The sequence below is a fragment of the Phyllopteryx taeniolatus genome, chromosome 13 (genome assembly GCF_024500385.1).
Source record: "Phyllopteryx taeniolatus isolate TA_2022b chromosome 13, UOR_Ptae_1.2, whole genome shotgun sequence".
Taxonomy (NCBI): Eukaryota; Metazoa; Chordata; class Actinopteri; order Syngnathiformes; family Syngnathidae; genus Phyllopteryx; species Phyllopteryx taeniolatus.
This window is the reverse complement of record NC_084514.1, coordinates 1,029,365-1,049,809: the sequence shown is the minus strand read 5'-3', so window position 1 is coordinate 1,049,809 and position 20,445 is coordinate 1,029,365. Positions and strand designations below refer to the sequence as shown.

Below are 20,445 nucleotides of genomic sequence, written 5' to 3'. Positions count from 1 at the left end.
TAAACAGTGGCTTTAACCACATTGCGTCATCTATATACGCAGTGCAAGAGTTGATGCCCATCTGATGTACTTAAATATGGTAACCAAAACAATAGAAACATTCCTCACTACGATCATTTTCTGTTATAAAAACACTACAATGTAAGACCGCAATGACAAGAACCTTGCCAAATCAATCAAATCAATTGCATTAGAGCTTATTAAATTATACTGAGGTACCCAACGACATGTCCAGTGAATGTACCAGCAAACGCTTTTACATTGTCAAAACCATACAATTCCATGTATAATTTTAGTACAAATAAAATCAAAGCACTACAATATGATAAATCACAGTTCATTTATTTATGCAAAATAGTCTGGGGACATCGGTTTGGTTCATTGATGAATACTTCTCTCATGGTCAGAACTAAAAGTACAATGTTCAGTGTGTTCCACTAACATGTGTTTGTGCTCACTGTGATGGGTAAAATGCAGAGAACAAATTTCGTGTGCATGCATGCATGTTCATGACAATAAAAGGGGATTCTTCTTCTTCTTCAGTGTCCAGTAATGTGATGCAAAAGGAGAAGGTTCGACATCAGCACGTGGATGACTGTTGTGCATCTACTGTAGCTATGAAGACTTGAGACGCCAGGGCCGGTAGCAGTCCAGCTTACTGACGTGCTACGTGGCGGCCATGTTGGAGAGGTCGACAATCCCATCAAAGGCAATGCATGGACATTGAAATCAAAGCCTACCTTGCTAATTTTTTTTACTGATTTTCATGAGGTTTACTTTTTTGCTCGTCAACAAAGGGTACGATATGAAAATATAACATTTGGAAAAATAAAACCCAAAACATTTTCTTTATTTCACATGTGTAAGGTTACTCCCAGTTCCCTTGTCGTAATTGTATGGCGTCGTACAACTTGTATTGTACGCAACCGTATGCAGCACAATGCACCGACATCCTTGGTCTTTTGGTTTTCTTGCAGTCCGCACACATGGAATGCGCCGGCGACTGGTTTAGCATCGCCGTATGCGGGCAGCTCAAAAGGGGCGTGTCGTATCTACCTATGTATATCTGTGGGTGTACATCTCAAACAGCAATACTGGAATGTGTTTGTTCTTACAGACACTAGAGGGAGACATTTCACTGAGAACGCAGTTATGAGTCAAAGCAGGTTTGGACAAAATATTATTGGTCCGTTTTTATCCTGGTGTTTCCGTCAATAAATATAGATATTAAACACGAGTAACAAACTTTAAATACCATAGAAATGTAACAATTACCATACCTGATACAGTGATAACTAGTGTAATCAGTCTGTTTGGTCCTACATTGCACTTGGCTCCCAGGTGTGTGCCCATTGTGTCAACTGTGTAACAGCAGGCTTTCCACCAATGGAAGCACATTTCTGTTGAACCTTGTCATCACAAACACTGCGCTCATCCCCAGATGGGCAACCCAGCTGTTTGGAGTCTCCTGATGTGCACTCAGCGTTTAAAGAAGAGCGAAAAGAGACACTTGATGCGGTCACTGGACTGGAAATAAGCGAGCCACACTGCAGCAGGGCTTTGGCTGGCTGCTGCAGTTACCTTCGAGGGATCTGGCACCTGCATGACACAAGACATGACATGGAGTCTTTTACGGTGCTTTGCCATCCGAATCGTTTCAACTGTGTTGGCCTTCACCTGTCACAGTCTTTAGTTTTTTGCTTCTCCTTTCTCCTCCGTCCTTTTCCTCTTTGCCTTTTCCTTAAGGAGCAAAGACAAACATTGAATGTAAACTCCCTTGAAGAAAAGTAACTTTCTTGAAAATGTTTTAACAGGATTCATGATATTACCTTTCAACTTTCCCAACAGGTTTTTTGACTCTGAGGAACACAAAATTCAACTTATTAATATGAAAGCAATACATCAGAGTGTATGTTTTAACACCTTGATGGGTAGATGCACAAACTAGCCACATCTGCTGAAATTTGAGATCCAATTCAACAGCTGTATCCAATATTGAAGCTTTTTTTTGTTTGTTTGACAAAGCTGTATGACGAACCATATTTGTATTATTATAGTTTGCAGTGCTCAGCATGGTGGCCTTTTTCTTCCTGGGTTCAAATCTCAGCACAGGAAATCCTGTGTGGACTTTACATGTTGTCTCATGCTTGCGTGGGTTTTCTCTGGGTACTCCAACATGCCGGCCATTATTATTATTATTATTATTATTATTATTATTATTGTTCCTCTGGTCTACAGTGGTGAAGAACACTGCATCAGCAGGGCTGTTGTCTACCATATTTTGCTGCATTAGAAAAAAAATACTGTATTAATATTAAAAACTGCTCTCAGTATGATGGAGATGCAGTACTACACCACTGTAAACTACAAGAACAATAATAAGCATACTGTATATTTGTGACACTGCCAATCAAAACAGTGCAATAGTCTTAAAGACATTTTTGATACATCTCTTACAGGATTGTATTAGCTTGTAACCTAATATGAATAAATATAAATGTGCCCAGTGAGTGTGTGTGTACACACACACACACACACACAGTATACTGTATATATTTAGATATAAAGATATAGATATGTCTCTTTTTTTTTTTCTTACCTACATTCACATGTCTGATGCTCCACAAAGGTCATCTCAACATATTCTTTGCCAAGCTCTGATGGCCTAATTTTCAGCAGCTGAAGAAGAAGAAAAAAAAAGGGTGGCGATAACCAATACAGACGTCCAACATTTTTAGTCAAGCTATGGTCCTACCTGTATTGTGATATTAGTGGTGAGAGTGGGGTGGCACTCGAGCTTCTCATCTCCACAGCAGCCTGCACACCTCACCAGAGGCACACAGGCCGGGCTGTAGATGTGCTCCACTTCTGACGGGTACTCCTGCACAACCTCCACCAGCTTCTCAATGGTCCGACACAAGCTTCGAGCCCACACGTCTTGGAACAACAAAACTGTGGGTGCTGCTTGCACAAATACAACCAAATGGTAACATTAAGGCAATTCTACAACTTTTGCTGAACAACCTTTATGGTATACAGTGGACCCCCGCTATTCGCGGACCACAAATATTGAAAATCTGTGGCTAATTGATGGCCATTATAATTGCATTGACACCCCAAAAGCGGGGATGAACCGCCAATAAGCCTTTTTGGGGGGTTGGCTCCCCCCAAAAAGAAAATTAAAACAACAACAACAACAAAAAAAAGAAAAACAATTCAGAGAAAACTTAAAAAAAATAAATCCCCCCAAAAAATCTGTGAATAAGTGAGTGAATCCGCAGGTGCCAAACTACAAGTATGTGGGGGTCCACTGTAACTCCTACATGCCAGGCAGCATTTGCTCAACTGGAGTGCATACCGGATGTTATTAACGGCAATAAGGCATTTATGAGAGACTAGTCCTTTATTTTTAGAATGCAATTTGAAATGATTTTGTAACATTTTTTGACAATACAATAAATAAAGATAGAAGACATTTACAGTCTTCCTCTTCTTTTCCTTTCAGCTTGTCCCGTTAGGGGTCGCCGCTGCATGTAATCCTTTTCCATGTAAGCCCATCTCCTGAATCCTCCTCTCAAACACCAACTGCCCTCAGGTCTTCCCTCACGACATCCATCAACCTTCTCTCGCTCTCTTGCCTGGCAGCTCCATCCTCATCATCCTTCTACCAGTATACTCACTATCTCCTCTGGATGTGTCCAAACCATCAAAGTCTGCTCTCTCTAACTTTGTGTCCAAAACCTCGAACCTTGGCTGTCCCTCTGATGAGCTCATTTCTAATTTTATCCAACCTGGTCACTCCTAGAGAGAACCTCAGCATCTTTATTTCACCACCTCCAGCTCTGCTTCCAGTTGTCTCTTCAGTGCCACTGTCTCGAATCCGTCCATCATGGCAGGCCTAGCCACTGTTTTGTAAACTTTGCCCTTCATCCTAGCAGAGACTCTTCTGTTACGTAAGACACCTGACACCTTCCTCCACCCGTTCCAACCTGCTTGGACTCGTTTCTTCACTTCCTGACCACACTCACCATTGCTCTGGACTGGTGACCCCAAGTATTTCAAGTCCTCCACCCTCGCTATCTCTTCTCCCTGTAGCCTCACTCTTGCCCCGCCATCCCTCTCGTTCATGTACATATAATCGGTTTTACTTCGGCTAATCTTCATTCCTCTCCTTTCCAGTGCATGTAACCGTTCATCCTCCTGCTCCCTGTTTTCACTGCAGATTACAGTGTCATCTGCGAACATCACGGTCCAAGGGGATTCCAGTCTAACCTCATCTCTCAGTCTATCCATCACCACTGCAAACAGGAAGGGGCTCAGGGCTGATCCCTGATGCAGTCCCACCTCCACCTTAAATTCGTCTGTCCCACCTACAGCACACCTCACCGCTGTTCTGCTTCCCTCATACATCACTCCAGACTTCCGCATGCAGTACCACAGTTCCTCTCTGGGTACTCTGTCATAGGCTTTCTCTTGATCTACAAAGACACAATGTAGCTCCTTCTGACCTTCTCTGTACTTTTCCATCAACACCCTCGAGGCAACTAATGCATATGCGGTACTCTTTCTTTTCGCAAAGTCTACCACCATCTGTCCCTCCAAGTTCTTTTCCTGGATGCCAAACATAACCATCACTTCTTCATTACCCCCCCATTTCCTTCACCAACATGTCCATTACAATCTGCACCAATCACTACTGTCTCTCTGTCTGGGATGCTCAGAACTACATCATCTAGCTCCTTCCAGAATTTCTCTTTCACCTCTAGGTCGCATCCTACCTGTAGGGCATAGCCGCTAATCACATGATACATAACACCCTCAATTTCAAGTTTCAGCCTCATCACTCGATCTGATACTCATTTCACCTCGAAGACATTCTTAGTTAACTCTTCCTTTAAAATAACCCTGACTCAATTTCTCTTCCCATCTACACCATGGTAAAATAATTTCATCCCGGTCCTTAATCCTCTAGCCTTGCTGCCTTTCCACCTGCTCTCGTGGACACACGCTATATCAACTTTTCTCCTAACCATCATGTCAACCAACTCCCGAGCATTTCCTGTCATCGTCCCAATATTCAAAGTCCCCACATTCAGTTCTAGGCTCTGTGCTTTCCTCTTCTCTTTCTGCCTTAGAACCCGCTTTCCACCTCTCCTGTGTGTTCGACACACAGTAGCTGAATATATACAGGCGCCCTGCAGGTTAATGGCGCCAGTGGCGGACGTTGTTAACCCGGGCCACGACCGATCTGGCATGGAATTCTTTGGATGAACGCTCATATTTGTTTGGCAAAGCTTTAAGCCGGATGCCCTTCCTGACGCAACCCTCTCCATTTCTCTGGGCTTGGGAACAGCCTACTCTTTGCACTGCCTCGTGCCCCCCCCCCCCATAGGGCTGCATTATAGAAGACATTTACAGTATTGCAAATAAATATGTATTCTAAATACTAAGTTGACTAACAATCTAAGGCCATACAGTATAGTGTTATACAGTATAGAATAATATTTTTACGTCTGTATATAATAAGCGGTGTTTTGTGACGAAAAAAAAAAAAAAGTAATTGGGTCAAATGGATCAGAATAACCCAGTTTACATGTATGATGTGATGGCAAATGTAATTACAGCCACCTACTGGCATCTTGGCAACTGTCAATGAAGCTCAAAACTGCGGTGCGGGCGGCCAGAAGGAACACGCAAAAGTAACACTCATCTACACTAGGGTCAATGGTAGTGTAGTGGGTCACATAGCCAACTAATGCAACTGATGTTGGTTCAACTCTCACTCAGTGCCTCATTCACATTTATACTGTGACCATCTGGGGATCATCCAGAGCGTAGTCAGTCTTAGGGCCAATAGTATTGTAGTGGTTTTCATAGCTGACACTGCAGCATTTGAGGAAATATGGTATTCATGTATTGTACCATTCTTAGTGGAATGCATTGTGGTCATCAACCGTGAATTTCAGCTTTCAGGTTGTATTTTATGATCACTACACAACAGACTTGCAGTCGATATGAATGATTTAGATTTACATTAATTATAGATGATGAACCGTTAAGTATCCAGCAGCTTACAGAATGTACAGTAAGCGTTCTCGTGGGGTGAAAAAGTGTCCCAGTTGCAGAGTCACAGGGAGAGGAACGGGGTGGACTATAGTTGACCAAACCGAGAAGGGAGAGAAAATAAACATGGCAAATATGGCCATGCCTGCTGGAGCCGAGCTGCCCCGCAGGCCGCTCTGGGACTGCCTTGACCTGCGAGGTTACAGAACCGAGCCTGACACCACAACAGCTGTTTATAAAGGCAGACATGGAGAGGAAGCATCCAGAGATGATGGGCCATGTTCCAAATTATTAAGTACTGAACATGCTGTTTTTGTTTATTTTCCTAAATATTAACGCAACTTACAATACTTTTTCCAATCCTCAACAATCACATTACCTTCCATAATAATGGGGATTCTATTGCACAAAACCACCAGAAGCCCCTCTTTGAATTCATCTTAGTAACTATTATCCATTGAAATTGTAAATCCGTGGATACAGTGTAGTGAAAAGTATTGGCCCCCGTTCTCAATTTCTGCATAGTTTCCCCACTTTAAGTTGTAACATCATACGAATGTCAATATCAGACAAAGATAACCCAAATAAACATGAAATGCAGTTTTAAAATGATGATTTTATTTATTGAGGGAAAAAAAAAAACCTGGCCCTGTGTGGAAAAAGTCATGTCCTCTCCCCCTGTTAAATCATGAATTAACTGTGGCTAATCCAATTTTTCAGTTCATTTTCACTGACCACACCCAAGCCTGACTACCTGCAGAGCTGTTCAATGAAAAAATCATTTCAATAGAACCTGTTTGACAAAAGATCTAAAAATGCCACAATCCAAAGAAATTCAAGAACAGATGAGTTTGCAAAGAGTTACAAATCCATTTCTAAAGTTTTGGGATACCAGCAAAACACAGTAAGAGCCATTATACTCCAATGGAGAAAACATGGAACAGTAGTGAATCTTCCAAGGATGACCTGGCTACAAAAATTACCCCAAGAACATAGCGACAACTCAGCTAAGAGGTCACAAAGGAACCCAAGACAAACTGCAGGCCCACCTTGCCTCAGTTAAGGTCAGTGTTCATGACTCAACAATAAGGAAGAGACTGGGCAAAATGGCACCCATGGCTTGAGTACCATGGTGAAAACCAACGCTGATCCAAAAAAAAAATAATAATAATTAAAAAAAATAAAAATGTAAAAAAAAAAAAAACACACACACACACACACAAAGGCTCATCTTAGTTTTGTGGGGGGGAAACCTGGACTGGCGAAATTTTGGAAGGTAGGTGTCTTGTTACGTCTTGTGGAAATGTAACAGCATTTCAGAAAAAGAACATCATACCAGCAGTCAAACGTGGTGGCAGTAGTGTGATGATCTGGGGCTGCTTTTCTCCTTTGGGACCTGGAAGACTTGCTGTGATTGATGGAAACTTGTATTCTGCTCTTTACCAGAAAATCCTGAAGGAGAAAGTTTGGCCATCGGTTCGTGACCTCAAGCTGAAGCGCACAATATGGCACAATAGGTCTTCTACTCTGCCTCCACTCTGTGTCTTCATCTCAAACCAACAGGCTGAGGCAGACGGTCACTCCATAGAGCCTTGGTTCTGTTTTAGGTTTCTTCCTTAGAGGGAGTTTTTCCCTTGCTCCTATCACCATGTGCTTGCTCATGTGGCGTTCCGATGATTTTCTTATATACATATGGTATATATAATTATGAGGAATGCGGTTCTTGATCTGCTCAATTTGTAAAGTGCCTTGAGATGTGAATTGAGGCGATATAAACAAAATTGACGATCCTATGGACGGCTGTATCCAATATGCATCTCGTGTAGCTAAATAAAGGCAACAAAATAAGCTAATAAAATTGTCTACTTGAAATAAAATGATGCAGAATAAGGGTTGGGGTTCATTTTAATCCAACTCGTGTTTTGAGTCTTGACAAATGAATATCTTTAATTACCGTAATAATTACCAGCATGCACAGTCAGTACACATTTGAAACATTATCAGTTTTTTCTACTGTATATTCACTTTTTAAATGACTAATCTCTGATAACAATGACAAATACGCTATTTCAGTCAGAACCACACACTGGGTGTACGTTTAAAACAAGCCAGAATACTCACCATTAGTTGTACTGTTTATGCTCAATGTGGGTAGACTCTGAGGAGGAGAATGTATATTAATATAAAATGTTTTTCAAAAAAAATAACACAGTTACTGTATATTAATATGAAACTAAGCAATTATAGGCAACTTTCCCCTATATGTTAAAAAATACAACGATACAATCATGTTCCTCAGTGGCAAACCGTTTATGGTCACAATCCGCTCCCACAAATGTAATTATTTAACTTCCCATTCATGGTTCCCCTCACCCCACCTCTCCACCCCATTTAAGTTCCCAGCATTACATGATAAACAATCCACATTTTTCATTTGCTTGTGAAAACACAGATCCTCTGCTTGACACCAACTGGGGAAGAGAAATCCCCCTCTGTAAAAAGTGGACTCTTATGCAGCGTCTCCTACGGTAGCCTGGAAGTGCAAAACAATATAACAAATTCTGAAACGCTTTTACATTTCAGAAAACAAATGAACAAAAGCCAAAACGCTTTTACATTTGAGAAAACAAAGGAACAAAAGCCGAAATACTCTTACATTTCAGAAAGCAAATGAACAAAAACCGAAACACTTTTACATTTCAGAAAACATTAACAAAAGCAGAAACACTTTTGCAAAAGACGAAACAAATTACAATCGCGACAACCCGGAAAGGGAACGTCCCATTTCACAGACATTCTTAGAAATCCCACGGCTTTTCTCGGCAAGACCCGCCCCACTTCAACACGATTGGCTCCTGGATCGCGGGAAGGGCTGGCTACGCAGATGTAACGAGATGTCCATCCCAAATAGCGATGGTATATACGGACGCCCTGAACAGCGAGCCTGTATAGGTGTTTGATGCTGTATATACAATATATTGTACTTGATCACATTTCTTAAAGCATAAAAAGATAGATTAAGAGTTAAGGAAGGAGCAGGTTGTTAAAGAGAGAGGATGCTGAGGCAACGCGGCGGCACAGCTCGCAAACCCGGAAATGTATTTTCACCGTAGGGGAAAGCTTCTGTGCGTTTGGATTGAATGTAAACTGGGACGTGAAGACGCCGTGCAACGGAGATTCTAATTTTAAATCGCGTCAAAACCAGTAACCGACCGATCGGCCGCTCAAGGAAACAGTTGCCAAACCATGCACACAACGCCATAGTTCAGTCGGGTTCGGCGGCGGTGCTCGGTGTGCGCCAGCCTTAACCACCATTACCCTAACCTTAACTCATCCTAAACTGCCTTAACCCCAACCCTACTCCTAAACCTAACCGGCATAAACTTCTTCGTTTTTTAAATTATATTTGGGATGGACATTTCGTTACAGCGATGCAGGAGCCAATCATGTTGAAGCGGGGCGGGTCTTGCCGAGAAAGGGCGTGGGACTTCTCAGAATATCTGTGAAATGGGACGTTCCCTTTCCGGGTGTTTCGTCTTTTCTAATTTGTTTCGTCTTTTGTAAAAGTGTTTCTGCTTTTTTGTGTGTGTGTGGTTTCTGAAATGTAAAAAGTGTTTTGGCTTTTGTTCATTTGTTTCCTGAAATGTAAAAAGTGTTTTGGCTTTTGTTCATTTGTTTCCTGAAATGTAAAAAGTGTTTGACAATTTGTTATATTGTTTTGCACTTCCAGGCTACCGTAGTCTCTGGACTGGCTAACCTGCTTTCGTTATTTTCTTTTCTGCCTACATTAAACTATAAGGGCACACTAACACAATTACGACTGAGCAAATTCTATAACAGTGACCAGACAGACAATGAATTTCCTTGACGATGCTGCATTTTACACCATCTGTCCAAAATGCATCCTCTTCCTGTTATGAAGCAAAATTAGTCAGAGGATAGCATCTGTCAGCGCAGTGCATTTTCCTCAAACAATGCGATTAAAGAGGAATGTCCTGCTGCCATAACACCATCCTTCACATGTCAGGGCCTCCCATTAAACAGCAGCCAGTGTCTTGCACCTGTGTCACTTGGATGAAGTGTATCGACAAATCATCTGTGACAGACATTATGTTACAGGTGTAACAAGTGTTTCCAGGCAACCAGTTAGTCTCAGTATCTCTTCTTGCTCATGCGGCTGAAATTTATTGAGTTGAGAGTTCTGCAGTCACAGTTTTGCTTCAGTTATTGTCAAATGTCACAACCACGCTGCAGCGTTAGGATGATAGCATAAATCCTTTTCCAGGCTTAATTAGCATATGATCTGCTCACTTTTATCTGACGGGTTTCATGAGATTTGGGTGAGACTGCTCCAGATCACAAGAGCTTTTTGGCTGCAGTCCACAGCGGTTGCTCTAAATGTGGTGAGGTGGGGAGGATTTTCCAAATCTCGGTCACGGGTTAAGGCTTGACATGACGAGCAAGCATCTTTGCCACCTCCTGTGGTTGAGAGCAGAGGAGCTGCCCACAAGAAGCTGGCAGATTGAGAAGGTTGCATAAGGATCGTTACGTAGATGTTTTCGTCCTCCTTCCAACATTTACTGTATTTCTTTGACTAATTGTGAGCCAGAGAAGTTCATGAGAAACACTTTCTGACTTTCTTGGTTTGTTGCGTCACCCCACTATGAGCCTCCTCAAGGAGTGTCTAAGGGAGGTACCAATGCTCATCACGGCTATTGGTGCAACATTTTTGACCTCCTGACCTTTAAAATGAATGATCCGGCTTTAAAAGGCTATCACTTGAATGTGCCAAGTCATTTTGTCCAACTGCTTTCATGATGTAAAACATCTGGGTGGTAATGTATTTTCCATTGCAAAATTAGACGACCACAACGATAATGTTGTCAAAACAACCCCCTGCAAAAATTATGATGCGCAGTAATGTCCCCTTTGCGTACCTACTACACCAGGGGTAATCAACTGAAATTTTAAAAAGGTCCAGATCAGGAACATTTCTTGAAGCAAAGGTCTGAAAGACCATTACGGGTCTATTTATTGTGATATATACACAGGTATTTAAGGAGCCTCCCTAGTCATCTACATCTGCTTGTAATCAATACTTTGTTCAAAACCTGTTTTATGGCCTTTCTCCATTTTGAATTCAACTTCCATGCCGAGTGTCTTTCTCGCTCCCTCGCTACGTTTCTCCTCGTCTCGGTCTGGGTTCATGAATCACTTCCTGGGATCTGATTTGATTGGCTGAAGGGGGTGGCAGAACTCACATACGATTGGTCGGTACGGTTTGTCACTACCGTAAAGCCTGTAATGCTACGCCGCTCGAAAAAAGAAGCGCCCTGTATTTCTTGAATCATAACCCCTCTTTTTTTGGTTACGATATGGGTCCGTATGGGACAGCTTCTTGGTCCGAACCAGTTAGTGACCGCTGTACTAGACTCTACTCACAATTGCCTCATTTCCACTGGCAATGGTACCATTTGGAGTAGTACTGGTCAGCCAGTGCTAAACCACTGCCGGTTGCTCAATGGTAGAACTTTTGAGGATGTGGTTAGAAATCACAAAAACAAACACTCACGTTAGCTTATCCCGTTGCAGTCCACAGTCTCCACTTTGCTACAGCGGCCCGATAACAGCCTCATGCTGAGACGTACGTACAGGAGACTCATTCTCCGGACTATTGTCGTTGTTAGCATGCCTCATTCTTACTGATGCCTTCAATGTGGTTGTCGTGGTTTTATCAGTATTTCACAAAACTATTCTGAAGTGGTAAACTGACCGCCAAAAACCACATTGAGTAAAACTGGACCAGGCTGAGACAGTACAGTGAAATGGAAAAGTGAATGTAAACTATGTCGGAGCAGCATTATCTAACACAAAACTACAACGTTGTTGTGGTTCACCATTATTGTTTGACATGCTCACAGATGCCAACAGTTAACATGCATGTGCATGTCATCCTGTTTTTACAGGCAAAGGATAGGCCATTTCTCATCGGGTACAGTTTCATCTACGAGTAACGTCATAGGTTCTCGGCCTTTCCGATAAGCAGATCTCACATGGAGATCAGTTTCTGTTGATTTGGGTTACTGCAACCAACATTATATTCATGTTACTTTGATTGAACAATTACATTTGATTTGAAAAATGGTATGCAAAAAATTCTCAAGACCTGCATGAACTGAATAACCTGGACATTTGACTAAAACAAAACATCCATCCATCCATCGCTTATCCCGACTAGGGTCACGTTTGCGCTGGAGTCTATCGTCTATCCCATCTGAGTTTGGGCTCGGGGCGAGGTACGCCATGAATTGTTCGCCAGCCAATCACAAACAGCCATTCACACTCACACCTACGGACAATTTTGAGTTTTCACTTAACCTAAGGCGGCACGGTGGAGACTGGTTAGAGCGTCTGCCTCACAGTTCGGAGGAGCGGGGTTCAATCCCCGCCTGTGTGGAGTTTGCATGTTCTCCCCGTGCCTGCGTGGGTTTTCGCCGGACACTCCGGTTTCCTCCCACATCCCAAAAACATGCATGCTAGGTTAATTGATGACTCTAAATTGGCCGTAGGTGTGAATGTGAGTGCGAATGGTTGTTTGTTTGTATGTGCCCTGCGATTGGCTGGCAACCAGTTCAGGGTGTACCCCGCCTCCTGCCCGATGACAGCTGGGATAGGCTCCGGCACGCCCGCGACCCGAGTGAGGAGAAAATGGATGGACGGACAGTTAACCTAATTTGCATGCAATAATGCTTGGGTATGCACAACATCTGACTGAAATACAAAGGCAGACATACTTTTTGATAATAACCTTTTAACAAAAAGAATAACATCATAACTAAAAAAAAACATCAACACTGACCAACTCTACCTGCCTAGAATTTCACAACCTCTATTGTGCCAAGTTGTAACTCCGTTATCAGTATGTGATGAACTCACAAAAAAAAGGGGAGTGTTCACTGGATGTCAAAGTGAAGTAATCACAATTGTGCTCCCTCAGACCACTTCTGACCCATCTGACTCCATCTCCTCGCATGTGGTTCTCAGACTTCGCATGAGTCAGCTCCAAGGGAGCAGATGGACTGGTTTGCAGAGCGTGTCAATCACAAAAAAACAAGAGCTGACATGCGTGCCAAGTTCCAGCAGAAATGGACAAAGAAGGCTTTTAGTTAAGAGGCTACATGATTTCTATAGGTTTCAGATTAGAAACTTCGCCAGTTTGCGTCACAGGGCGTGTGCTCTGTCCGGCGTAGTTTGTAACGTCAGTGAGCCTGTTGCAACTCTGGACGCCACCTCGCCAACCACAGGGGCTCATTATTTTCCACTCCAACATAGTTGACCGAAGAGACAACTTTCTTCTCCACTTTCTAGAAGGTGGCCAGCCCAATAGTCAATAGTAGAAGCTCTTTCAAGCTTGAAAATTCATAAAACATTTGATAGCTCGGGAAGAAATGTAGCAGGTCAAAGTGCTTAAAGGTCAAATTTGTAAAGACATTTAGGGAGCAGATGGTATTATGTCTTCCAGTTGGCCAGGTAAACATATTTCTACTATACTATACTACTTTCTACTATAAAATATGAAATTAGAAAATAAGTCAGAAGTAAAGATGCATTAAACCTCTATTGGTTCTGAGAAACAAGTTTGTTCTAATGTATCATTTTTGCAGGGAAACAAAATGACACTTCATTGGGTTTTTTTTTGGTTTGAGAAAGAAATGTCAGCCCTCTGTATGTTCAACATACCATAGAAGGATATTTTCAACACAAACTTGACTAAACTGCTGCGAACACTGTCATTGCTCGCACCAAGCTGCTCTAAAACCCCAAAGGCCAGAGGGCGCTGTGTGTTGGTTTCATACAGTCTTGAGTCTTAACTCAAGAGACCACACAGGAAGCAGAAGCACTAAAGCAGAGCAAGTGAACACAAACAGAGTGGCAGTTAACAGTGAGAAACAGAGGTCCCCGCCTCTCCTCACTCATCCATCCATCCTTCATCCTGCAAGAACCAGATACCACATGATCTACACCATGACCGTAACATTAATTCTCAAGGCTCTCGCAGGAGCTACAGGCCACAGACAGCATCCATTCACCACAAAGCGGAAAATGACAGCGCTTTCTGTTGTGTATACACGACATAGGAGCGAGCACACATGGTGACAGCAGCACCGTTACAGCTCCGACAGTAACCAGCTGTATCCCTCGGGCGGTCGTGTCACGCTTTGCGATGACGCTGCGGGGTAGCTTACTTGAGCCGAGCGTATGCTAAATGTGCCGCAACAATGTCTCAAGTCATCCGGGTCAACAGAAGCTTTCAAATAATCATTTTGTCAACATTAGAGACATGAATTCAAAACTAAAAAAAAATTTGGTTTACTGCACAGTTTTTAAAGCAGTGCAATCAGTTACAACCCCCCCCCCCCCCCCCCCCTCCCAAAAAAAAAACACACACACATTACATTGTTGATGAAACTAGATGAAATGATTTATTTTAGCTCAACTTAGGGGAAAAAGCTAGCAAAAATAGAAAGCCTGCTGTTTTTTTTCCCAGCTTGCAGAGGTGGCAAAAGTACTCCCACTCGCTACTCAATACAAATATAAAAAAAAAAAATGTTAAAAGTAGAAGTACTCATTCTACTCCTTAAGTAAAAAGTACATACTCGGAAATGTACAAAATTAAGAACGGATTTTTACTGTCAATTTTGCAATATCCATTTTGATAACTTGGCACAGTGGTGGTAAAAAAAAAAGTGTCTTCACACAAAATCATCATTTTTGAATGTCTGATGCTGGTGGTTTTTAGTCTGGTTTTCGCCACGAATCATTCTTGGAGCTGACAACATCAAACAATGGAGTCTATGCACGGCAACAGATTACACATTTCCAGTGTAAAGGTCAGATGGCAAAACAGTTTCCACTGTCAATATGTTCCAAGCTACCGGGACGCCATCCGATTGAAAAATAACCTGTCATAAAATGTGTGATAACTGGGGCTGTGTGTATTCAATAGTTTTGTCATTGAGTCATTTTCAAGGTCAAAATAGCAAGTTTTTACTTTGCGTTTACATGACAACCGGAAGCTCAAATGCCTCTTTGAACAGAAGACTGAAGCGCTTCAGGCATCGAGCCCATTGTCTTTAATAAGACCACGGGTGGGGAAAATCTTGGCTTGTTCTTTCTTTTAGAATACGTGGAGCAAAAAAGCCACAAAAAGCCCAAGAAAACACCAATCACACACACACACCAGACTCTCATGATATGCAAATGTTTCAAACTCAAGAATTTGTGCGACTCGAATAGAAATGCTTTTCTTGAAAACTGTGCTTGACTCAGGATCAGCAATCAACATTTCAATCAACAGAATTTAGCAACTCAGGGTTTTTGCTTCTCGGCTCTCCCTAAAGCTTTTTTTTTTTTTGCATTACTCTAAAAAAAAATACTAATACTGTAGACTTATACACACACACATTTGTCAACCAATAAAAATATGGTAACATGCTAAAGATATCAAGCAACTAATTGTACATGCTAACACTACAACTTGCCTACGTTATAAGATCATATCTTGAAAGAAATGTTTCAAATATGCATTACTGCTTTAACGATAATCACTCGCCTTGAGTTGCTTAAAATGCAATCAGTGGAAAAACAGTGGGATAGAGATAAGTAACAGAAAGAGAGGTAAAGTCCTTATAAATGCTTTCGATAAACAATTTCCTCACCATAAACCCATTCATTTATATACAGATGTTCGACATAGACCAAAGCGCGCACACACACACACACTGTCCTATTTAAACAAACACACACGCACGCGCGCGCACACACACACGGGGGACAGGTCTTGAGATAAAGTTGAGGCGGTGGTAATTGTGGTCTCTATTACAGTAAACGCTGCTCTCCCTGTGTAAACCACAGTAAATGACATCCAGATGGGAGATTAAAGTCTGCTGAGTAGACGGTTGCCCCCAGCGCCACCGCTCCATCTTCTCTGCCGGAGGAAGCAGAAATCCATATTTCCTGATTGCGACTGTCCCCAGGGCTGGGACATTACAACTGGAGAGAAATACCACAACATTGCCACTCCTTCCAGCTTGTAGGTCAGTGAGAAGAATTCTCAGCTGGGTGTGTGCAACAGGAAAACAAGACACTCACCGAGATGTAACGTTTAGGCAGATGTTTAGAAAGCTGCTGCTGCCAAAGAACTGTACTCCAACTTGTGCAAATGGGATGTCATGCACTTGACCAAGTATCAACAAGACGGAGGAAAAACACACCATCTAAACAAACACAGACACGCGTTGCAATGCTGACGGTCAAACGCAAGTATTGTTTTGTGGAAAGGAAGCATCTGTTCTTACAGAGAACTTGGTAGTTCAATCATTGAGTAAGATTTCATACAGAAATGTATGCTTTGTCATTTTCAGAAAACATTTTGGGTTCCCTTTGTATGGGTTCATGGATGTATTTTGAATGAAAATATCGGTACGCCAAAACGCAGTGTTTTTTTTCTGACAACACCTGCCATGTTACTTGACTGTCCTATGGCAAGAGTCAACATTTTTCCAAAATCTTCTGCTCATTAATCAATCATGTTGTGCCAGAACAAATGAGTCAAAATGACACATTTTGCGATGATAATCGAATTCAGCCTAAAATGATCTAAAGTCAACAATTTAGAAAGATGAAGAAGTGACTGTCTCTCCTTAGTTCAGCCAGCCATCCGTTTTCTATACTGCTGATCCAGCTCAGGAGCCTAACCCAGCAGACTTCGGGTGAAAGGCTGACAATAACTTGCACCGGTCGCCATTCAGTCTCTCATTGACCGGCACTATTTCCAATCGGCATTGTAAACGCCTGCGTCTAACAGTTATTGATGATGTTTGCATGGCCTCTTGTTGCTGTTTTGGAGTTCGCAGGGCTCAAGCATAAATGCCTCAGAGGCATTATCTGACATGCCAGTCATGTCTTACGACGGAATCTGCTGCTCTGTATTCAATATAAATCCCTTACTGTTAAGAAAGAATAACCGAATCATCTACTTGAAATGCAAGCCTGCGCCCTGGACCGGTCCCCAGTCAATCGTGGGACCCAGGTGAAGACAGACAACCATTCATGCTCACATTTAAACGTGAACCTCGACACTGTGACTTGAACAACATATATCCATTCTCGACTGCAAGATGAAAATATTGTCGTGTGGAACATTTCAAGCTAAACTCCGGAGAAATCTGGATTCAACATTTGCCTTTTAAATCAGTCACACAATTCAAACATTGAGTGTCAAAGCAATAGCTGAACGTCATAAAACTATGTTGCTATGATATAATGTATGAATGGTTGTTATTCAATGACATTTTGAACAGCTACAGTGACTGTCTGCCTCTCTTTACAACGTGATAACGGCATACTAAAACAATTGAAAGGATGGTAAAGCTTCTCTATCGACACAGCACACATTTCTGCGACGAGAATCCCGCCATCTCCAACGCTTGCCTTTTTTATATGCGGACACCGTAGAACAGACATTCTTCTCTTAGTCCTAGTCCTATAGACAAAAACAGCCAGAGGATGTTGTAGCAGTTAGTTTCATATGTGAACTGTGGGACTGATGAAAAAGAGGCGCGTTGAGCTAAAAAAATAACAAGCGTTCTCTCAGCGTGATCCTGGTCAAATGTTGAACCGCTTTATATTTGCTGTCAATCATCGTAGTAGGCGGGCCATTTCATCTGCTACATTTCGAGGGCCCTGGATTTTGTCTCTTGTGTTTTGACTAGAAACAGGCCATGAGCTGATTATCAGGATTAGTGGAAATGTGCGGATTCTACGAACAGCTCCACTGTTACTGACTTTCAATCTGTTGTTCAATGGAATATACACGTCTCTCGATGGGGCCTTTTGACAGACGAGTCACTTTCAGCCCACATTGTGACGACCCCCGTACACCCACTTCCCCCCCCCCCCCCCCCATCTTCACTTCACTTATTAAAGACAAAAAGTGCCGAAAGGAAAAACATGACTGGAATCATACCGTGTGATCTTGAAAAGCTTGGGAAAAAAAAAAGAATGACAGAAACTATAGATTGGACTTGATTGTCCCTACACATGCAGTGTGTGTTACTTTCTAGTGGGGATTGCGGCAACGGTACAGGTGCAACTAAACAGACTTTTATGTCAGTATGCAAATGCTTTAACACTTCATAGTCAAAGGAAACAACTAGAGTAGTGGAAACGTTGGACACACCCTCATTTATTGATATTGTAGATGCCGGACAAATCACTATAAGGTGGTAGAATCCTTCGATATCGCCCTGCCAATGGGTTTAAAAAAAAAAAGGTAATAATACTAAATGAAGAACATCAAGCATAATTAATCTCAACACTGTGTCAGTCAAAAAAGTCCAAATAATAATAATAATACAGTATTATAAATATCGATCAAGTTATAATGTTCTGTGGTTAAAATGTTGGCTTATGAAAGAATGTCTGTTAACTCGAAGGAAATTCAATCTTAAAGTGACCCACATTGCAGCCTTAATAATCGACAACAAAGCGACTTGTTGTGGCTGTCATACATTTTCTTTCCTCATGTCATCGCGAGAGTAAGCGCAAACCTCGACATTTTGGGTCAACGTTAAGCAAGCACCTCGCAAGCGTTGAGGACGTGAAGTGGGAACGTTTGTGTTTTACCTGTGCAGGTGCGAGAAGAAGATAAAGAGCCACAGCAGCCTCGACCACCAAGCACAGTTTCATGTTCGGGTCCTAACGATGATGGATCCACGGCAGAAGAAGGATTAGTTTACAAAAAAAAACCAAAAACGAACGGAACGGAAGCTGAACGGGAAAAGTTCCGACTGATCCAAGTCAAAGTGAACAATGGTCATGAATAACAAGGAGGTGCAGTGGCTATATAGTAGATCCGCACATTGACTCGTCAGTGACGGTTGTAATGAGAATTCATGAATCGTCTCAAACGTTTTCGAAAACAAATGTCGGTCAAAACGCCTTGAAGTTGCAGTCCTTCCACATAAAGACACACATGGCTCTAATTGGCCCTCACCACCTTTTTCACGAACTGACCACTTCTATCCCCTCCCCTTCTTTCAGCTCCCCCCTCCTCCTTCCTCCCGAGCCCTCCTCCTCCTCCTCCTCTTCTTGTGTCTTTCACAGCCACTCCAAGCCACCACACGATGAACTGTGAAATATATCCGATGCTGCACATGAGGATTCTTTCGTCCTGATTTCTAGACTACACAGCGGGTGATTTACGCTGGGCGGCTCACTATCCTGAGTGCATGCATGAGAGCCACTCAGGAGGTGGGGGGTGGGGGGGGGGGCAGGTAAACATTGAGAGGGCCTCATTGATGAGCTCCGGGATGCACTGTGATTTTTGAGCTGCAGAGACAGAAAAAAAGGGGAGATTCCATTACTGTTGACACATCGAGTTAATCTTCTCTGTTTGCACAAACCTCGGAAGGAAAAAGATTCTTTGTGGGCTTCCAGGCATTCCTTCAACAGGGCAGAGGAGCTCCAGCGCCTTGTGTTATTATACAGAGCACACTCTCTAAACATCTCACATAGTCCGAGCGGCCAGAGGAGCCGCAAGTAAAACAGTCAGCACGTGAGGAAAGACAGTTTCTCTAATTATGCGGCAGAGGTTGTCTTCTCCTCGGCCGTGATCGAGCCAGATCCAAATTCGGAGTGGAATTCCAATTTTCTTTTTGGAATTCAAAGTGACTGGATGGAGTATGAGTACCACTAGTAGTACGTGGGCTCTTTCTAGTGTTATGTGAAAGAATCACTGAATTGAATACAAATTCGCAGCATTTAAAACATGCAATTAAAACCAAAAATATTGGAATGAAGGTTGTAGCTATGCATACACCCTGTTAACACTTGAAAAAAAGTACTTTTTGAAAAACATTTCGAGTATTATGAAATCTTTTAAGTACAGTTCAGTTGTATTTAACTTTCAAATACATCGAGTCTTCTGAAATTGTTTTCAACATTTCAGTACAAATTGCATGTAACTTACGTGAAATACATTTGAATCAAATTTTTTCCTTTTCTTGTATTTAAGCACTTTTGTAGTGTTCAAACTGTGCTTATAATAACAGTATTGATGAACACTTCGGCCTGTTGTGTGACTGTATTTGAATGTTGATCATTATGGTGGACTTGGATAGCTTAGTATTTGTTTTGCTGGTCCTTGGTGTAAAACGTTTTAGAAGCACTGATCTCACAGTACCTCGGTCTGAAGTGCAAATTGAGAAAAAAAGTCTGCATTTCCTCCTCCATGCAGGCTGTGTTGGCTCAGTGGACAGCGACGCTCTACTTGGTGATCTATCTGTGTTTTCAAAGGTGCACTCGCTGACAGAGTCTAGT

The 20,445-nt window shown here is 42.2% G+C and overlaps 1 protein-coding gene across 1 annotated transcript; it reads right to left on the bottom strand.

Moving 5' to 3' along the window:
- Nucleotides 1–323: 323 nt before the first annotated feature.
- On the bottom strand, nucleotides 324–19,130 carry pgfb (placental growth factor b). The gene is made up of 7 exons (XM_061795863.1): nucleotides 18,751–19,130; nucleotides 8,185–8,221; nucleotides 2,756–2,961; nucleotides 2,600–2,679; nucleotides 1,830–1,859; nucleotides 1,678–1,740; nucleotides 324–1,599 (listed from the first exon to the last, which is right to left on the bottom strand). The coding sequence occupies exons 1-7, from the start codon at nucleotides 18,811–18,813 to the stop codon at nucleotides 1,578–1,580; spliced, it is 501 nt and encodes a 166-aa protein (XP_061651847.1). The 5' UTR covers nucleotides 18,814–19,130; the 3' UTR covers nucleotides 324–1,577.
- Between the last annotated feature and the right edge of the window lie 1,315 nt (nucleotides 19,131–20,445).